Source organism: Strongylocentrotus purpuratus, unplaced genomic scaffold (genome assembly GCF_000002235.5).
Source record: "Strongylocentrotus purpuratus isolate Spur 01 unplaced genomic scaffold, Spur_5.0 spur5_scaffold_9, whole genome shotgun sequence".
NCBI classification, from domain to species: domain Eukaryota; kingdom Metazoa; phylum Echinodermata; class Echinoidea; order Camarodonta; family Strongylocentrotidae; genus Strongylocentrotus; species Strongylocentrotus purpuratus.
Genome location: NW_022145615.1, coordinates 3065245 through 3081389, shown reverse-complemented (window position 1 = coordinate 3081389; position 16145 = coordinate 3065245). Strand labels below are relative to the sequence as shown.

Below are 16145 nucleotides of genomic sequence, written 5' to 3'. Positions count from 1 at the left end.
CGTCGCCGTTGCACATCCTTCTTAATCTGTCGCTATACCGTGCCGAGTTGAAATCAAATCAAATCAAGCGTACTACAGTGGTACTATAGTTCAACATTGTGTTTACCGGATACTGGCATAGCGCCATCTCCTCTTCATTACCATGCTTTGAAGCCCCACTGCACTAGTTTGGCTAAGAGAGATTAGACCACCCTGCATGGTCACTGATGTGTGATTATCTCATCAAATCAACTTTTAATTAACATAAGAAAAGGGGGATTATAGGGGAACAATGGTCAGCGATTAGCTTGTTTGCTATAATAGAGGGCGCAAGTAGTTATAAGCAGTGCAGCTATTGGGGCTTAAAGCTACTCAGTGGAAATTTTATCTGATTTGGTGCAGATTTCTTTCAGATTGTCAAGGTCTCACCACGGTCCAATCATTGCTTTTTCATGAAAGAGCTGCGTAGTAAACCTAAATTTATAGATAGAATATTTAATGTCATTGGATAGAGAACACCTATGGTATTTTGATATTTTTATGATGGCTATTGTTTTTGACATTGGTGTCTCGGAAAGGGTGACCATAATAGACTATGAGAGAGGCTGGGGGGGGGGGGGGGTAACTGTGTATCATAGGTGTGGGAATATCTAATAACGTCTTTATACAAGACTATATATTTGCAACGTTGAAACGACGACACGAAGTGAAAGTAAAACATAACCAAATCGTACTACCCTTTTGTGTCCATTCTCCTTTTGTCGTCTGAATAATACTACATGGTGGCAGCGGTATAAGTGAAGAACCATGGAAAGTTCTCGTCTACCATTGCCAGAAAGCTTTGATAAAGTTGCAGGCTTAAATCAAGCCGAACAATGGCCAAAATGGTCACGGCGGTTCGAGAGATATCGCGTCGCATCGGGCCTCGCATCCAAGCCAGACAGTGAGCAGGTTAGTACGCTACTCTATGCTATGGGTGAATGTGCCGATGATATTATCGTGTCTCTCAATGTGAAAGAGGAGACAGCAAAGTATGATGACGTGATCGCAACATTGAAGAAGTATTTCAATGTACGGAAAAACATTATTGTTGAAAGGGCAAAATTCAACAAACGAACACAACGCCCGGGAGAAAGTGTGGACACATTTATCAATGATTTGTACAGGCTAGCAGAGGACTGTGACTACGATAGACTTAAGGAGGGCTTGATAAGAGACAGAATTGTAGTTGGGGTGCTTGATGACTCCCTATCTGATCAACTACAGTCTAGAGAAGACCTAACTCTCTCAAAAGCAGTTCAATTGAGTAGACAGTCAGAAGCCCGGAAACAAAACAAGTCTGTTGTGAGGGGAGGTGCAGAGAGTGAGAGCCCTAACTCGGCCGTAAACTACGTAAGGCCTAAGAGCAAGGGAACGTACTCGAAGAAAACATCTCAAACTCCGCAGGGTAACTGTAAGTGGTGTGGAAGGCAGAATCATGCACGTGCCAGCTGTCCCGCAAAAGATGCAAAGTGCCATCAATGTGGAAAGATGGGCCACTTCCAGTCTGTGTGTCAAGCCAAACAACCAGAACAGGGAAAACAAGAGGCAGCAAAGCTAAAATGGAAAGCTCGAGTCAGCGAGGTAGATGATTTCGATGACATTGATGTCCCCTTCCTTGGTGAAGTCAGCGAGAACGATCAGACGTACTGGAGTTCATCGATCCTCGTAGATGGGAATGAAACACACTTCAAGTTAGACACAGGAGCAGCCGTTACTGTGTTGTCTGATTCCACTCCATGGCTGAATAAACACATCATGAGACCAACAACCAAGAGGTTACGTGGTCCAGGAAGTACAGTCCTGACTGTAATAGGACAAATGACATCAACTCTCAGGCATAGAGATAAACAGATCAAGGAGACTCTCTATGTGGTCAAAGATCAGGAGTCTTCATTGCTGAGTAGGAAAGCGTGTAGAACCTTGAATCTAGTCCGCAGAGTGGAGGAAGTTGATTCTTGTGATGATGAAACTGCAAACTTCAAGGCTGAGTTCCCTCAACTTTTCACTGGTTTGGGGAAACTGAAGACAGCATACCACATCACGTTAACTTCAGATGCCAAGCCGATGTGCCTGTATACAGCCAGGAAAGTTCCTCATCCGCTTCTACCGAAGGTGAAGAAAGAACTAGAGTCCATGTTGGAGCAAAATGTGATCTCAAAAGTGACTGAGCCGACAAAGTGGTGTTCGGGGATGGTTCCAGTGTTGAAGCCCAGTGGTTCGGTGAGAATTTGTGTAGACCTTACATCTCTCAACAAGGCAGTTGAACGGGAGATTCATCCGATGTCTTCAGTCGATGAAAGTCTAGCAAAACTGGGAAAGAGCACAATCTTCACAAAACTGGACGCCAACAGCGGGTTTTGGCAAATTCCATTGGAGGATGAGTCAAAGCTACTGACAACCTTTGTCACTCCATTTGGGAGATTTTGCTTCAACCGATTGCCGTTCGGGATAACGTCAGCGCCAGAAGTCTTCCAGAGAGCGATGTCCACTATCCTCGAAGGACTTGACGGCGTGATTTGTCACATGGATGATGTGCTAGTCCATGGTGCAACACAAACAGAACATGACATCAGAGTACGAGCTGTTCTACAACGTCTGCAGGAAGCAGGTATCACACTAAATCAGGGAAAGTGTGAATTCTCCAAACAGAGTGTGAAGTTCTTAGGGCACTTCATCGACGACACTGGTGTCAAGGTCGATCCGAGCAAAACAAGAGCTATTCGAGATTTTCCAGTTCCTCGAAGCGTGAAAGAGCTACAGAGGTTCATGGGAATGGTGAACCAGGTGGGAAAGTTTCTCCCAGGATTAGCTGAGATCAACGAGCCCCTTCGTCAACTCCTGAAGAAAGACAATGTGTGGTGTTGGGGAGAAGCGCAGCAGAGATCTTTCACACAGATCAAAGAGATGATGGTCTCGACAGCAGTCTTAGCTCATTATGATCCAGAACTGCCAACAGTCATTGCAGCAGATGCATCCGGGACTGGAATGGGTGCAATCCTGTATCAAGTGCAGACTGATGGAAATCGTAGACCAGTGTGCTATGCATCTCGATCGCTTACCGAGACTGAGCAGAGGTATGCAGTGATTGAAAAAGAGGCACTGGCAGCTACTTGGGCGTGCGAGAGGTTCTCCGAGTATGTACTTGGTCTTCATTTCGAGGTGGAAACTGACCACAAGCCATTGGTCACACTTCTAAACTCGAAAGAACTTGTGAAAATGCCTCCACGACTCCAACGCTTCAGAATGAGAATGATGAGATTTGATGCAGAGACATTGTATGTTCCAGGAAAACAGCAGACATCCGCTGACGCCTTGTCACGAGCGCCAGTAGAGAGGCCAGGAATGGATGATGTCAACTTCGTAGATGAGGTTGAATCATATGCATCAACATCAGCCATCAACCTCCCAGTGACAATGCAGAGATTTGAGGAAATCAGAAATGCACAAAAAGCAGATGAAGTATGTGCAAAAATCAGAGACTACTGCGTTCAAGGATGGCCAGACTACATGCCACATAACCCGATCCTCAAACACTACTATGAGCAGAGAGGACACCTGAGTGTGGTAGAGGACTTGCTTATCTACGACGAGAGAATAGTCATTCCGAGAGCTCTGCGACTTGATATCCTTGAGAGGCTACATCAAGGACATCTGGGAATTACCAAATGCAGAGCCAGAGCCAGAGATTCAGTGTGGTGGCCAGGTCTATCAAAATCATTGGAGGAAATGATTTCAAGCTGCTTGACCTGTGCTATCCATCGCCAAGAGGTCCGCGAGCCTTTGATGAGCTCATCCTTTCCTTCAAGGCCATGGGAGCGTCTTGGAATGGACCTGTTCGAACTCAAAGGGAAATCGTTCCTGATAGTAGTTGACTACTACTCGAGGTGGATTGAGGTCAAACAACTCCAAGGTCAGTCAACAATGGCAGTGATTTCTTCGCTGAAGGAGATCTTTGCAGTCCATGGGATTCCAGACCTTGTGGTTTCAGACAATGGTCCACAGTTCGCCAACGAGAACTTCAGAAAGCTTGCTGAAGAGTATGGATTCGTCCATACAACCAGCTCTCCAAGATACCCACAAGCTAATGGTGAGGCTGAAAGAGGAGTTCGCACTGTGAAAGCGTTGCTGAAGAAGAACGACGACATCCAGTTAGCCCTTCTCAGCTATCGAGCGTCACCACTCCAAAACGGGTTAGCTCCTTGTGAACTTCTCATGGGGAGGAGATTGCAGACTCAGGTTCCTACTTTGCCGCACATGCTGCTGCCACGGGTACAACAGCCGGACCTGACGACTGTGAGAGAGAAAGAGGAGAAGTACAGGTCAGATCAAATGATGACCTACAACAGACGTCATGACTCACGTGAGCTTCCAGAGCTACAACCAGGAGATTCCGTGTGGATCCGTGATCAGTCTCGCTACGGGAAAGTCACCCAGAAAGCGCAACAACCACGGTCCTACCATGTCCAGACAGAACATGGGACAGTACGTCGTAATCGCCGTGCACTGATTGCTGTCCAAGGTCAACCCACCAAGACCAGAGTGCCGGAGTCATCCATGAGCAACGATCCAGAGAGACCTGACGATTCTGATGAAAGCGACTCAACCGGTTCCCAACGTAACCAGCAGATCAACCGGAAGCAGCCTGAGGGAGCCTCTACACCAACAGCTGCGACAGAGACGCGAACGCGATCTGGACGACTCGTGAAACCACCAAAGCGACTGTCCATGTAATGGGTTAAACTTAAATACCAAAATTGGGATTAACTTTGCAGGAACTGAAACTGAACAAGACTTTAAAGGTTTGGACAGTGTTTATTTGGGTTTAATAGTAAACTGGAATGGACTCGGGACTCGAAGAACACAATTAAGGAGAATATCCGTGAACTCTTAAACAGGATTATATTTCGGATTTTTATTGGATTTGAAACTATTTGGAAATCAATAAGAACTCTTGAACTGTTGATAATAAGCTTGGGGGGAGATGTGGGAATATCTAATAACGTCTTTATACAAGACTATATATTTGCAACGTTGAAACGACGACACGAAGTGAAAGTAAAACATAACCAAATCGTACTACCCTTTTGTGTCCATTCTCCTTTTGTCGTCTGAATAATACTACAATAGGAACTTTTTTTCTTGTCAAAGTGTGCCCCCTCCTGGTCCGTCAATAATGGGCGTTCGTGTCCATCATAGTGTCGTTTTCCAAATCCCCTGGAAAATGAGTGACAATCACAGGCCTGTGTTTATGTTATTTGTACTGTTTTCATGTAGCTGGGATTTTGAAACATTATTTTTGTTCAACTCTGTCAATTTTAGTCATATCCAAATCCATTGCTAGACGGGTTTTTTTTTCTTCATGAAAATTGATCTATTTTTATTTAAAGGTATAGACCAGTACTGTTCTGGTCATGCGATTGCATTGTGAAAGAAACGTTGTAGAATCGAACAGAAAAGGTTGATCATCTATACAGTATAGCATATTGGTGTATTACTGCAGGGTTCTGGAATCATCAAAATGATAAGAAATTTGGCCTAGTCTTGGTTAAGTTGACTTCCATCTACCAAAATTCACTAACTCATTTTTGCAAAATAAATCAATTAGATATCAAGGTCCTCACAAATGGAACTCCATGTCAAGTTATTTAAAGGGTATTAAGAACCAGAACGCATTTAAACTTAAACTGAAAAGAACAATACTTGCCACTTATTGATTTATTGAAATACATAATTGATTCATATATTCTGTTAGCATGTAACATTATTATTATTGTATTGTATTGTATTGTATCGTATTTCATCTTATTGTATTGTATAGTATCTGTATGTTTTTATGTTTGGGGTTGCTTGTTTACAAGTTTTTAACTTATTTTAGCAATCCCGGTATTTATAATGATTTCATTTGTAATGATTTCATTTTGATGTTTTTATCTTTGCCGAATAAATGTGAATAAATGTGAATTTGAAAGTTACAAGCACTGTACACAGAAAGATGTATTAGGGACTACGCGATATCTATCCAGTCCGGATAGATATAATAATTTACCAAATATATCAATTAGTAGGCGGTTTCCCGGCAAATTTGTATCATCACGTATTAGTCAAACATATTCTTTCACATGATTGGTAATAAGAGCTTCCATTTCATTTCTTGAGAGAGGGGCGTTTCCAAAACTGGTCTATACCTTTAAAGATATTCTCAATTTATGTAAATGTGTTGTCTTTTTATTTATGGGGAATGTTTAAATTCTACACAATGAAATAGAGTGTAAAAAGTACATGTATCTTACCTTACACTCATCAATTAACTTACTCATTCAATCAATCATTCAAATTGATTAAAAATCGAGTCATAAATCAATCAATCAATCAATTCAAGAAATCAAAACTCAAATCCATAAACAACAGTCTTCCAATTATACTTTCATTCGTTATCCATGCATCTCACACGGAGGCCATGTATTTGTCATAATTATTCTAAAAGGTTCATAATCATACTGTCTCTGAAAGGTTCGAGCAATTTTTTATCATTGCTTCAAGGATTTTTTCTGTAGAGAGTGTTTTTTTAATCTCGAAGTGGCATATACTCTTGATATAAATGAGATATATCTAAAAGGAAAAAATCATGGCCCGAAAAATCGTTAAAACATGTCTATGGAGAGAAAATAGGTGTAAAACAGAATCACATTTGTGATTTATATGGCATGATGTAGGTCACAACTAATAAGGTTAAATGTTGAACTGAATTTTCATTAATGATTAAAAATCAGCTGCATTAGCTGGAATAAGTGCATTTTTTCAGTTTCTTCAAAATGATTTCTACCTCTAATTTTTTTTTTAATTTGACAGAGTGGTTGAATCCATTAGTGCTATTAGGATTTCACATTAGCCGTTTTTTGACAGTTTGCAATGTAAGTACATCAATGTGTTATTATACAAATAATACATGTTTGTGAGTGCTTTAGTGAATATGCACTTCACGCTTAGGTCACAGTAGGATAATGAACGCGACTTGTCGAGTTGATTGTCCTTCTCATTGTGACTTAATCAAGAGCAGTGCATATCACTAATGCACTAGCAAAAATCATGTATTATTTGTTTTATAAGATGGGTCTACAATATGAGTATATAATATGGAAAAGTGGTGTCTTTTGGCGAGTCTCGAACGCATGCTCGCGCGCATGTATTATAACCAATGGGCACAAGCTTCAAAAACCGTTCTTTTGTCAAAGATATTGGTGTAACTTTGCAATGCTGCAAATGTGAGTGAAAGTTGAGAAATTGTTTTTTTTTTGCACGGTTGTTATCACCAAAATGCACTCCCCGTGCATATTATGGTTAAAAAAAATGATGCGCGCTCATCACCTGATCCATTTCCGATGCTTCTCATTGGCTACATTCTTGAACCCATAAATTGATATTACTCTGAACTCTAAAAGTACGCCACCATATCAGGATAATGAATGTAATATCTAGGTCAAGGTCGACTTCACTAGTTGAGAGTTGATTTTGAAAGTTTTGAAAAGCTCTTAAAGCCCGTCTGCACTAGTTTGGCCAGGGGGATATGACCTCCCTGCAAGGTCACTGGCAGGTGGTTATCTCATCAAATCAGCTCTCAATTAACATAATGAAAAGAGGATCATGTGGGACTAACAGGCACCGATTAGGCATTGTTTGCTATATAGAGGGCGTAAGTAACTATAAGTAGTGCAGTGGGGATTTAATCTCGGTAATGCCAATATTTTGAATCTAGAACATCGCCTTCGAGAAAATTTACGAATCTAAAGGTGAAACATGGATACATCGATCGTACTTCATAAACCAAGATGATAATCATGATCATGATCATTACGATCTACGAAATTGCACATCATTATAATGGGATATTAATGGCAAAATGGTGTCATTAATTATCAAACATCTCCCTTTGATCGTGCCGACACGTTATAAAATTTGTTTTATGTAACTATATGTAGCTCAAAGGCATCGTTAAACAATGTTAAATATGAGATGCATGGCCTTACGTGTTTTCAGTGTCTGTGATATATAGTGTAAAATTGATGCCCTAAAAAAATGTGCATCAAAATGATCATGAAGTGCCTCAAAAAAGTAAAAATCTTTGAGTGACCAGTTTTACCATACTCATTATTCCCAATAGACTGTAGTGTTATAAAAACAGTTAGGAAAACGAATTCTGGAATTTCAAATTCCAATTATAGATATCTTGATAATCAGACAGGTGGTTGGCTCGTACAAGTCATGGGATTCATGTATGACCTAAAGGTTTATCATTTTGATTGCAGCATGAGCTAAATTCAGGATTTTTTTTTTTAATCTGAGGCAAAGTTACCCAATCCCTTTAAAGGATGACTTATTGCATGTTTTCATATCAGACCGCTTCACTCAATATAGTCAGCACCAACTACATCGCTCAATACGCTATGGTCAGTACTATCGACACTTCACACACCCACCAAGACTCACAAGTCAAAAAAATGAGATATGAAAACAAATGATGTGTGTCATAATACAATATAATTACAACAGCAATCACACATTTTAAATGTTAAACTTCTCTGTTTACGTTGAATTACAAAACACATCTCAATCGCATTTCTTACGTGCACAAAACAAACACGAGAATGAGCGACGCTGTGCAAATACAATGCAGAACATAAGATGATGATAAAGAGTATATATTACATCTAACAGAATCATCTAGCTATGTATGTATGTTCAGGTCACAAACATTAAAATGATAACATTAAAACTGCGATTACATACAGACAAATGTGTCATAGAAATCCCACAAATAACCAGTGTAATGTCAAAACTGACAGTGGGATCTAAAAACAAACTTTCAGGACGGATGTTTTGCAAAATAGCATATCTGTAAATTCATTTGTAGTTTGTTTGTAAAAAGAGCTGGCTCACATGACCTGAATAAATACGTATAGTGATAAATGAGTCTGACAAGCGTTTGAAAATAGCGTTACTTTTCGTACAATCTCAACACATGAATCATTTTTATATAGTAAATTTACATGATTTACATGTATACGAAATGACCACACAATCGGCGTACTGGAAATACATTTTTAAAAGAATGATAAAAGACCCAACGCTTACACTTGCAGATCTACATTTCTGTTTTCAAGAGGCATATCTCCACGAATGAGAAGAAAGCGGTAACAAAAACGTGAATTAATTTGAAATGAAATTCGAACAAAGAGGAAAAAAGATTAATCAACAGAAAGATAAATACAGGAAAATTAAAATTACCCTCCCTGAAATAAAGGCAGTAGTAGGCAACATTCCAAGCCATGACATACTAATGTATTACACAAATAATCTCATCACATATCCTGCCCCAATTCCCAGTGCAGCAGCAGGAAGTTGAAATCCATTAAATAGCAAAATGATGTTAAGAAACGAATGCGTTGCAATCAAACATTTATGTTTCTCATGTTTCATCATGTAATATCATTAAATTTGATGAATTTACATCGGAATCATATCTTAAAATATCAGATTCAACGGAAGAATTTGCCCTCGTCATCTTCCAGAAATGTCACGTGATGGCAGGAAGCCTGAAACTTAGTTTAGATACTACAGAAACTAATTAAGCAATGCAAGACCATGCTTTCATAGAAACTATTATTAGTTTATACAGCACACAAAAATGAGGTACAATTTACAATATGTACAAACTCTAAATAACAAAGATACAGTCAAAGTCATGCACAGTCACTTCTGCGAACAAGGTTGATTTGTTTTCATGATACATGATAGATTAATTTATAATACACAGTCGATTGATAAATGTGAATCTGAATACGAAATTTCCATCGTCAGATAGGTTTGAACAGTCGAACCTAAACGATGGTGTTTTCCAGCAATGAAGGGTCTGATTTGGTAGACATGAAATCAATCGGAGCCTCACTAATAATATTCAAAATACAATGCCTTTCCCATCCAGCGGGTACCCATTACACACTTGGGTGGGGAGTGGTAAAAGCAGATTAATGATTAAAGATTGGTCCCAGACTGGGATTGGAACCCTCAACCCTTGGATTGAGAGTCAAGTGAATGCACCACTCATTTCTCCCTATACAATTTATTCTAAGGCCTCAAAAGTGTATAAGAGTAGAGCAGAAGTAAGCATATACACGATGAATATGACGGACAAAGAAAGAGGACAAAATATACAGTTCCTCAGGTAGACAAAGGAACATCCTTCTCTGCTGTTATGTGAAAATATGTAGAACAGGTGAATATGCATGTGACTCCTGTTCTACACATTTTACATAGGGTCTATACTCTTACTAGCAGTGAATGAAGGGATGTTCCTTTGTCTACTTGAGGAACTGTATATTTTGTCCTCTTTCTTTGGCCGTCATGTTCATAGTGATATGTAATAGCAGTGATGTAGCGCGGAGCCAGCCACTAATAGACAATGTGAGGTGAGAGAGAGAGAGGGGGGGGGGGGGACACTGGTCTACAGGTGGAACAAATTATGTGAGAAGAGAATAATGATAATGAATGGGACATATCCAACATACGAGGTAGTCATGGCGCTTCAACAATATCCCAGCTCTAGCTAGACTACCAATAGGCCAGTTTCGTAATGTAACCAAATTTAATGTATACGTCTTTGTGAAGTGCCTCAATACAAATTATTTCATTCACCTGATAGGAATAATAGAATTTCAATAGTCAAAATGCAACTGCATATATTAAGTGTTGCTAGGTAGGTCAAGCCATAATGTTTGTCCAACCTGGCAACAACTCATGTATGCAGTTCGGATTCTGTCTATTGAAATACTATTATTCTTATCAGGTGAATAAAATAATTTGTATTAAATTGCATTGAATTGCATTAAATTGGGTCACATTACGAAAGTGGCCTATTTTGGTACTACATGAAACAGGATTCGATGAAATCCTTCCTGCCAGTACCCATTAACACCTGGAAATTAGTGCGGCGCCGTGGCTCGAATCCACAACCTTCGCCACATCTTCTGATTACATTGCCTCTCTCTCTCTCCCTCTCTCTCTCTCTCTCCTCTCTCTCTCTCTCTCTCTGTATCTGTCTCTCCGTCTTTCTCGCTCCCTCTCTTCATCATCCTCGCTCCTTTTAATTCCTCTCTCTCTCTTGCTTTCCTTTTTTCAAAATATCAGATTACCACTTTTATCATGCTAGATTCAACTTTTACAGTGTTGGATCCAGCATGTCAATCAAAGGGTTAATCTACCATTTTGAAAAAGTGGTCACATTTTGGCCACTTTTGAATGGTCTTTATAGTGTACTGTCTACTGCAGAATCGTAATTGAATCCATTGACCGGGTTAATAATAATAATAATGTTAGCGCTTTGGTCGATTAAAAGGTAACGTGTCTAATAATGTAACTGACCCTATAACAATCACTTTTTAGCTGATTCCCACCGCTGCCATCGTGTTATGAGACGGTGCTCGGTAATGCCAGATATGCGCATGCGTGGGCCTTATTAATCATTCACCACAATAGCGATAAATATACTCACCATATACGCGCACACACGTACACCCACACGCACATCCACACGTTCATCCACACAAACCACAGACTTAGATATATACCATACCTCGCACCTAACAGAATTTTATCGAAATAGGTTTTATCCTTAAAAATCTCTTCCACTACCTTTAAATCCGTTGATGATTTTGGAAATAAGAATAAACACAAATGTCAATAGATATGTGAATTCCAGGGTAAAATGTATATATTGAACCCATCCACGGATAAATGATATTCAAGTTACCCGGTTCGATTCCATTAGGCATTGCAAAGAACAATAATTGTGATCTTTTGTGACGAGAAAACACTTAAATCAAGTCAATCCTTCAACTGCTAAAAACAGTCTATCCATCGATGAGTCATTCCCTCGAATTTATGTGTCTATAACATTGTATGGGCTTCGTAAATACAGCTAACTCCCGTTGCACATTAGGCCTAATTTAGCTAACGTAGATCTACGTTAACAACTGGCGTCATCTTTGCGATAATACCATTGTGAAACAAAATGTACCATCCAAACACTGCGTTGATCTATCATTGACTTATGGGCTAATTTCCTCTATAGTCTTGATTAGAGCAGGTAATAACGCAACCGAAATCATGCATCGGTACAAACGTGCTTTACAGTAATTTCAAAACCACTTCCAGACGATAATCACCATCATCACCATCATCATCATTATCATCATCATCATCTTCATTATCATCTTCATCATCATCAATATCACCATCATTCCCATCAGTACTGTTATCGAGATCATTAAAACTATTATTATTTTATTTTTTAAAATGTATTATTACGGGCCGAACTTGATAGAGCAGTCTATAAGAATACAATAATTCTCCGCATAAACGAGCTACTGTTGCAGCAAAAAGAGCTTACATTATCGAAACGAACACCAAAAATGTATCTTTTCAAATTTGTAACAATCATTATACAAAATATATCTGTCTGGAATGCAAGAACCTATGATTTCATAACATGGGTTCTCAATTCTCAAATAAGCATCCCTTGTTGCTATCTTCAGCCGTTCTCACACGAAACGATTATTCCACTGCGCTAAAGAAAAATTTCTAGGCACATGCGCAGCGTCTAAACACGGAGTTTGAAGCCCGTAGCACACGAGGCGTTATGTACTGACGTAGGCCTACGTCAATGACTGGCGCTTTCTTTTGCGCAAAATGCAACATGAATAGGGCAAATATTGCGTAGAATTACTAGCGTCTTGGGCTAATTGACTTCAAGGGCTTGATTTGTGTAACTAAAAACGCACCAGAAATGATACCTCGTGAGCAACAGACTGTAGGTTCGTCATAAAAATTCGGAAAACATACTGAAATAATCGTCGAATTTCCACAGGTACTTATCAAACAAAAGGCGTCTCCATTCTCCGCCTGTTGAATATGGCTTGATTTTTCATCTACTGTATAAGAAGAATCGATTAGCGCAGTGGTTTGACGCTTCAAGTGAGACGGCCCTATATTTTTCGCTATGCTACCTATTATATTGAGGAATCTTCTCTAGTTTGCGATGTAGTAAGTCGTTCGGTTTTTGTCTTCATACTGATACTAACCGACACGTTTTCGCGTGGTGTCTTACCACTCCATCCAGATGAGAAAAACTTTTTGAAGTATTTTTTAAAACTGGTTGTAGTAAAGGCATAAACAAATGGATTAACGCAGGAATTGGCGTAAGCTAGACACAGACAAAATGTGTAAAATTCTGTGCTAACAACACTCTCGAAATTAGGGGCTACTTGGAGCCCGAGGTTGACTGCATGCAGTGGGGCCCAGCACAAGGCAAAGAGTGTGACGACAATGAAGACCATGCGTGTTATCTTCTTCTTGCGGCGGAGTGCCCTTGCGTTGGCCTGCGCTGACTCTGTCCCGGCGGATGTCTTATGCCATACTTGATAGAGGATCTGGACGTAGCAAAACATGATGACCGACAGCGGGACGCCATATGTGGCAAGGAGAATGAAAAGGTAGAATACGAGTTCGCCGTGCGCCCAGGGGAAATCGCGAGAGCAATACAGATATCCACCTTCTAGCACCGTCTTGTTAAACACCAGTACCGGGGCATATAACACGCCTGAAACTGTAACGAAAATAAGGAAAGAGAACAAAAGGATGGTTATTAAAAGGTAGGTCAGCTGTGCACGGCACAAATGGGGTTACAAGCAGGCCTACATCTTAAAAGATTGCTGTAGACGAGTTGGAATCGAGATTTCATTCTGTAACTCTTTAACATGAGGATCTTGATTAGCAAACGATAAACAAATACTGCAATATACTGCAACCTGAAAGTTCGTTTTAAAGTGATGAAAAGATTGTTGAAGACGGATTGAAATGCAGGCTTGTTCTTTCCCAATATCGAACAACTAGAAAATTTGATAACACTTATCCAACAATTGAATGGTATTTTAGGGAATAGAAAATATTGACTAGACGATTGTTTTGCTGTGACACGCACTTTCACGAAAACAAACATCATGGATACCATCTTGGGAATAATAGAGATGACTCATCTGTGTTGTTCTGCAGTAAAAAACAAAATACCTTAAACTGAAGAAAAAAAATATGAAAAGATTGAACGGTACCTCTTCATTTTTCGAATGTTTTTGATAAGTAAAATCAGAACAAACGATATACCCATGGTTATACATTATCAACAATTGTCAGACACTTTACATTAAATTTAGGTTGGGACAAACAACTCTAAAGAAATCAAGTTCATGTTTATCATGCTGACCTTATGACCTCATGAATTTAATCCGTCTCAAGCATATGTATGACTCATTGCACTGTAACGTAATCACTCTAAACTAAAGTTCTAAAAATTCAAATGGCACCAGTTTATCTTTTCAAAGTGATTCTATGATTCGAATTCATTGACATTTAGTACAGAATATGACTATGATTTGTTTGTCAGAGATAGGGAGGATACAGGAATATCAGAGAGGGGATGGGCAGGCCTATATGGCCGAAAAATTAGTGGCAATAATTGTTTCCAGGAATATGATTTTCTAATTTCGGAAATCCCGAAGTCTCTCCCCAGGATACCATGGGAAAAGCCGGTAAAAGAGTTCCCGACATGAACATTTTTTTCTCAGCAATCTGAAATGGACATCCCATGAGTATATATATTTGACCCCAAAAGTAGGACTGAGTTTTCCTGTCTAAGTTTCTTGTCTAAATCTCTCAATGTCAGGGAGAAGGGGGGGGGGGGGGTATCCCCCACGATCCGCCGTTGAAAAAAAAACTCATTTAAAGGGATAGTTGAGTTATGTTTTCAGACCGCAAATGCCTTCAAAGTGCATGGTTATTGCTCGTATTCTTATCTATGACCTTTATAGTGCCCTTTTAGAACCTAAAATTGCTATGAAGGTAATTTTAGACCCCAAAATGTGTGAAAATTAGCCAATACGATCATACCAATTCAGCTCCACTTTAAAAAAAAATCATGGTGACCGTTAATTAATTATTTAATTAAAAATAACGATACATGAGCCGGATATTCGTGGGTAATATAAGCAACACGAAAATGCCAACAAAAAAGCCAACATCAACATTGGCTGAAATACGACGTAAAAGGCGTTATTTCATTTTTTTTCAACGGTTTTTTTCAAATTTTTCAAAATTTCTAATATCTGTTGTGGTACACAAGTATTAGAAATCGTTACATTTTAGCTGTCTCTAAACCGATTTTGATCAAAGATGATTTTGTCATTTAAATATTATGTTCTTTCAAATTTGACACTCAGTTTTTCATTATGTCTCAAAAAAATATTTTGTGTAGCGCCCTCTGCAACAGAACTCAACTATCCCTTTAAGAAATACATTACTCTGCTATTTCAGAGAATTAATATCAAAATATATGTGTGTCCAAGGCTTATGCAGATGCAGGATCAGGGTACGGGTTGCAATTTAAACTTGTGGACTGTTTGAATTGGGCCTTTGTTGAATAAATATACAATCGTAGATGTAAGCTTCAATATGTCAGATTCGCAAGAACATCATTCGGGACAAATCAGTGTTTCACATATTTAACAAATTACAAAATTTGGTAATGGAATATGAATAATTAAGTTGTTAACTGTATCTCGTAGAACTTATACTTACAAAACCATATGCCAACGTTGATCAGTATTGCTCTGCGTGTTGTCCTAGTGTTTCGTGATCGTACGGCATGTACGATCAGGAAGTATCGATCGATTGTCATGGCGGTAAGCGTTAGACATGTTGCCTGGACTGTAACCTGTCATATGCATGGAGAAGAAGAAAAAAAATAAGAAATTTGGAAAATATTGTTTGAAAAAATGAGAAATATTGCGACTTTTAAGCCCATACACACTAATGTATACATTTTCTATATCCCAGATACAAGAATGCAATACAACAGTTTACCCAATTTGTTCTTGTGAATATACCTGGATGATGGCAAGTTGTCATTGAGGATGACTATGAACATGACGTCACTTTGTTCTTAGATTAACTCCTTTTTAATAAATACAATGAGCTCTTTTGTTCTTTTTCATGTCAGTTCAGAAGAATATCCAAAGAAG

The 16145-nt window shown here is 39.2% G+C and overlaps 2 protein-coding genes across 2 annotated transcripts; one reads left to right on the top strand and one right to left on the bottom strand.

Moving 5' to 3' along the window:
• The first annotated feature begins 786 nt into the window (after nt 1-786).
• LOC115920661 (uncharacterized protein K02A2.6-like) lies at nt 787-4752 on the top strand. The gene has a single exon (XM_030976995.1). The coding sequence runs from the start codon at nt 787-789 to the stop codon at nt 4750-4752; it is 3966 nt and encodes a 1321-aa protein (XP_030832855.1).
• A 6380-nt stretch (nt 4753-11132) lies between these two features.
• Nucleotides 11133-15845, bottom strand: LOC115918405 (G-protein coupled receptor 54-like). Its single transcript, XM_030977258.1, has 2 exons — nt 15703-15845; nt 11133-13678 (listed from the first exon to the last, which is right to left on the bottom strand). The coding sequence occupies exons 1-2, from the start codon at nt 15800-15802 to the stop codon at nt 13083-13085; spliced, it is 696 nt and encodes a 231-aa protein (XP_030833118.1). The 5' UTR covers nt 15803-15845; the 3' UTR covers nt 11133-13082.
• Between the last annotated feature and the right edge of the window lie 300 nt (nt 15846-16145).

Excerpts from the sequence above, each read along its gene's own strand:
- LOC115920661 (XM_030976995.1), top strand. The coding sequence starts at position 787 with ATGGAAAGTTCTCGTCTACCATTGCCAGAAAGCTTTGATAAAGTTGCA.
- LOC115918405 (XM_030977258.1), bottom strand. The coding sequence starts at position 15,802 with ATGACAATCGATCGATACTTCCTGATCGTACATGCCGTACGATCACGA. Across the intron at positions 13,679-15,702 it reads CAACGTTGGCATATGGTTTT|TTTCAGGCGTGTTATATGCC; the intron begins GTAAGTATAAGT and ends TTTTCGTTACAG.